The sequence below is a fragment of the Trichosurus vulpecula genome, chromosome 3, assembly GCF_011100635.1.
Source record: "Trichosurus vulpecula isolate mTriVul1 chromosome 3, mTriVul1.pri, whole genome shotgun sequence".
Lineage (NCBI taxonomy): Eukaryota > Metazoa > Chordata > Mammalia > Diprotodontia > Phalangeridae > Trichosurus > Trichosurus vulpecula.
This window is the reverse complement of record NC_050575.1, coordinates 126,168,670-126,172,231: the sequence shown is the minus strand read 5'-3', so window position 1 is coordinate 126,172,231 and position 3,562 is coordinate 126,168,670. Positions and strand designations below refer to the sequence as shown.

The 3,562-nt window shown below is 42.8% G+C and overlaps 1 protein-coding gene across 1 annotated transcript; it reads right to left on the bottom strand.

The window, feature by feature from the left end:
* Window positions 1-889: 889 nt before the first annotated feature.
* LOC118842205 (olfactory receptor 1Q1-like) lies at window positions 890-1,834 on the bottom strand. The gene has a single exon (XM_036749805.1). The coding sequence runs from the start codon at window positions 1,832-1,834 to the stop codon at window positions 890-892; it is 945 nt and encodes a 314-aa protein (XP_036605700.1).
* Window positions 1,835-3,562: the final 1,728 nt, after the last annotated feature.

Below are 3,562 nucleotides of genomic sequence, written 5' to 3'. Positions count from 1 at the left end.
ACGAAGAAAGGACATGGGTGGAATGTGATTAACCCCAACTGAAGGGTAACAGTACAGTGGAAATAGCAGTGGATTTAGAATCAAAGAACTTGTGTTCAAAATCCTCCTCTATTGCTACCTGTGTAACTCTGAGAAAGTCACTTAACCTCATGGGCCTCAGTTTCCCTATCTTTAAATTTGGGGGAGAGGTTGGACTAGCTCTAAATCTATACTCCATAGTGACAAGTATATCCATCTTAATGAAATAATGGGTACAATGAAATAAGCAGTGGTCAAATTGATGTTCTGCTGTTAAATAAATTTTAATTATAAGAAGGCATTAGTAAATTTATAAAAACATTTTTTTCTTTAATGGCAGAAAATTTTTTTATCTAAGCTTGTATTTGCCACATAAATGGCATTTTCTTTTTGGTCTTCAGCAGATGCTCTGGGGCAGTGTCCTTTTAGTGTCAAGCCATGCCTCCTTCTGTCTTAGAAGATTAGGTCTCTTAGAACTAGAAACCAGTAATTAACAAAATGCAAATGGAAAAGGTAATGACTAGAGAATTGACAGACATATTTAAGAATCAGTTCACCACTGTTAGTAAACCCTCTCCCCCTGCAAAAAACCCTCCCCAAACAATAATGACTCTTCAAACTATTTCCTCAGCCTCCCTGGGAGGATTTACAGAGCCAGGCCATGGGCTCATAGACTACAAGAGCTAAAATGGACTAGAGAGCCCATTTAATTCAACCCCCAAATTTACCAGTTAAGGAAACAGAGGCCTCCAAAGGAGACATGACTTGTCCAAAGACACAGAGGAAGTCAAGGGAAGAGTTAGAATTTGACCCCAGGTCTCCTGACCCTGAGTACAGTGTTCTTTTCATCAGAACAAGCTCTCTTGGGCATTTATTTGAGACCTGAGTGCCATATTCTTTCCAGCCATTTTCTGAAGGCAGCCTTCACATCAACATTCCTCAAGCTATAAATGAAGGGGTTTAGCATGGGGGTCACCACAGTGTACATAACCGTCACAATGCGTCCCTTTGTGACTGAATAGGTGGCTAAGGGCCGAAAATAGACCCAGGTAAGTGTCCCATAGAATAGAACCACTACTGTTAGGTGTGATCCACAGGTGGAGAAGGCTCTCCACTTGCCAGTGGCTGAAGGAATATGGAGGATAGTTGAGATGATGCAGGCATAAGAGATGATGATGAATGTCAAAGACCCATTGATGATGACAACTCCTTCTGTTTGAATTACCAGGGTATTGATATAGGTGTTAGAGCAAGAGATCTTCATCAGGGGATAGAGGTCACAGAAGAAATGATGGATCTGATTGTTAGCACAGAAGGACAATTTGGTCATGAGCGTGGTATGTAGGAGGGCGTGGAGTTGGGAGAGAGTGAAGCAAGAGGTTACCATCTGAGCACACAGTCTCCTGGTCAGGACCACAGGGTAGTGGAAAGGTTGACAGATGGCAACATATCTATCATATGCCATTACTGCCAGAAGGAAATTTTCTATAGCAGCAAAACTTATGAAGAAGTATACCTGGGTCAGGCAGCCAATGTACGAGATGGTCTTTGTATCTGAGAAGATGTTTAATAGCATGTTGGGGACAATAGTGGAGGTGAAGCCGATGTCAGCCAAGGACAAGTTGCTGAGGAAGAAGTACATAGGCGTGTGGAGGTGAGTGGTGGAAATGGTCAATATGATAATGATCAAGTTCCCAGACACATTAATGATGTACATAGAGAGGAAGAGAACAAAGAGAGGGATCTGTTCTTCTGGGTGGGTGGAAATCCCCAGGAGAATGAAATGGGAGACACTGGTCCAATTGGAGCTCTCCATCACCTGCAGGGATGGCAATAAAGAAAATATGGCAGTCACACATTCCTGTAGCCAATGTCAACTGGGGGTTTCCCTTTCCTTGGGAGGTGGCTTGGAGAAGCTATCAACCTGCCAGCCCCAATTTTGCATGTCCATATTCAATCATTCAATTTATTCAGTCCCTACTATTTGACATGTCCTATCCTAGGTGCCATGAAAACAAAGACAAAAATGAAATGGTCTCTGCCCTCAAGGATTTTACATTCTATTTGAGAGACAATTGGTACATATATAAGTATGTAGAAATTATATGCAAAATAAATACAAGGGAATTGTATATGAAAGGACACTAGTGTGTTGGTAGCCAAAATGGGCTCCTTAGCGCTTAGTTCAACAAGTGCCCTTGAATAGTTTGGCTTTTGTTCCATTTGAGTAATTTAGTGTATTTCATTTGAGTCTTACTAAGTGCTAAGCCCCAGGCTCAAACCCCTATTAGGTGTAAAACCTTAGTGGGTATGGATTGGCAGCTAAGGTGGAGCCCAAGGTGGGGCTAACTCCAGGGAGGGCCTAGTTTACATGTCTGGGAGAGCAGAGGCTTTTAGGCCACGTGGGTTTAAGTCTGCCTTTTTGTGATGATTCTAGGTCATGTGGATGAGTCCGCATGTGTGACTCACCCCTGACGCTGAAAAAGATATAAAAACCAGGGGTTGGCTGTCTGTTCCTTGGAGCTCTTTGCCGCAGCAGTGGTGGCGCATGACTCTGGGCCAGCCCTTGTTCTGAGCTCCTGGGCTGAACCTAGATGTTGGTAACTATGAATTGTATTGGATCTGTCTGTTGATATTTGTAATTTGTTTGTAGTTCAGGGTGCTGGCTTCTTCCCCTGAACTAAGTGAATGCTGTCTGTATGATGGATTAAAGTAAACTTGTCAACCCCTTCACCTTGCTTTCTTTAGTTACGCAGATCAAAAGAACTGTGCTGTTGGCAGCTTTCCAGGTGCTGGCCATGGGTGGATCTTACACCCCCACAGAAGCTGCTAGCCAGATTGTTGAAACAACTAGCAGCTTTGGAGAGGGAGGGGTCTGGAAAGGCCTCATGTAGGGAGTGGCACTTGAACAGAGGCTTGAAAGAAAAAGAGATTCTATGATGCAAAAATAAAGACATAGTACACCCCAGGCTTGGGAGATAAACAGTACAAATGTGCATATTCACTTTTGTGGACTATTCATCCCTTATCACTACATTTTTCATACTTCTATCTTCTAGATGAGCTATTTATTATAGCTGATCTAGCTTAGTCTTCTTACAATACAGCATTAAGCACAAAGTTTTACATGCTCAAAGAGCAGCTAGATGGTGCAGTGGATAGAGTGCTAGGCCTGGAGTCAGGAAAACTCATTTTCCTGAGTTCAAATCTGTCCTTAGACACTCACTAGCTGTGTGACCCTAGGCAAATCACTTAACCCTGTTTGCTTCAGTTTTCTCATCTGTAAAATGAGCTGGAGAAGGAACTGGGAAATGGCAAACCACTTCAGTGTCTTTGCCAAGAAAACCCCAAATAGGTTATGAAGAGTCAGACAAGACTGAAACAAGTGAACAACAAAACTACCACATGCTCAAGGAAATAGTATAGTATAATGGAGAGGTATGGTAGAACAGTGGAAAAGAGCACTGCATTTGGAGTCAGTGGCCCTGAGAGGAAATCCAGCCTCTGCTCCTTTCTGTCTGTATGACCTCTGGTAGTCACTTAA

Coding starts and splice junctions, on each gene's coding strand:
- LOC118842205 (XM_036749805.1), bottom strand. CDS start 1,834: ATGGAGAGCTCCAATTGGACCAGTGTCTCCCATTTCATTCTCCTGGGG.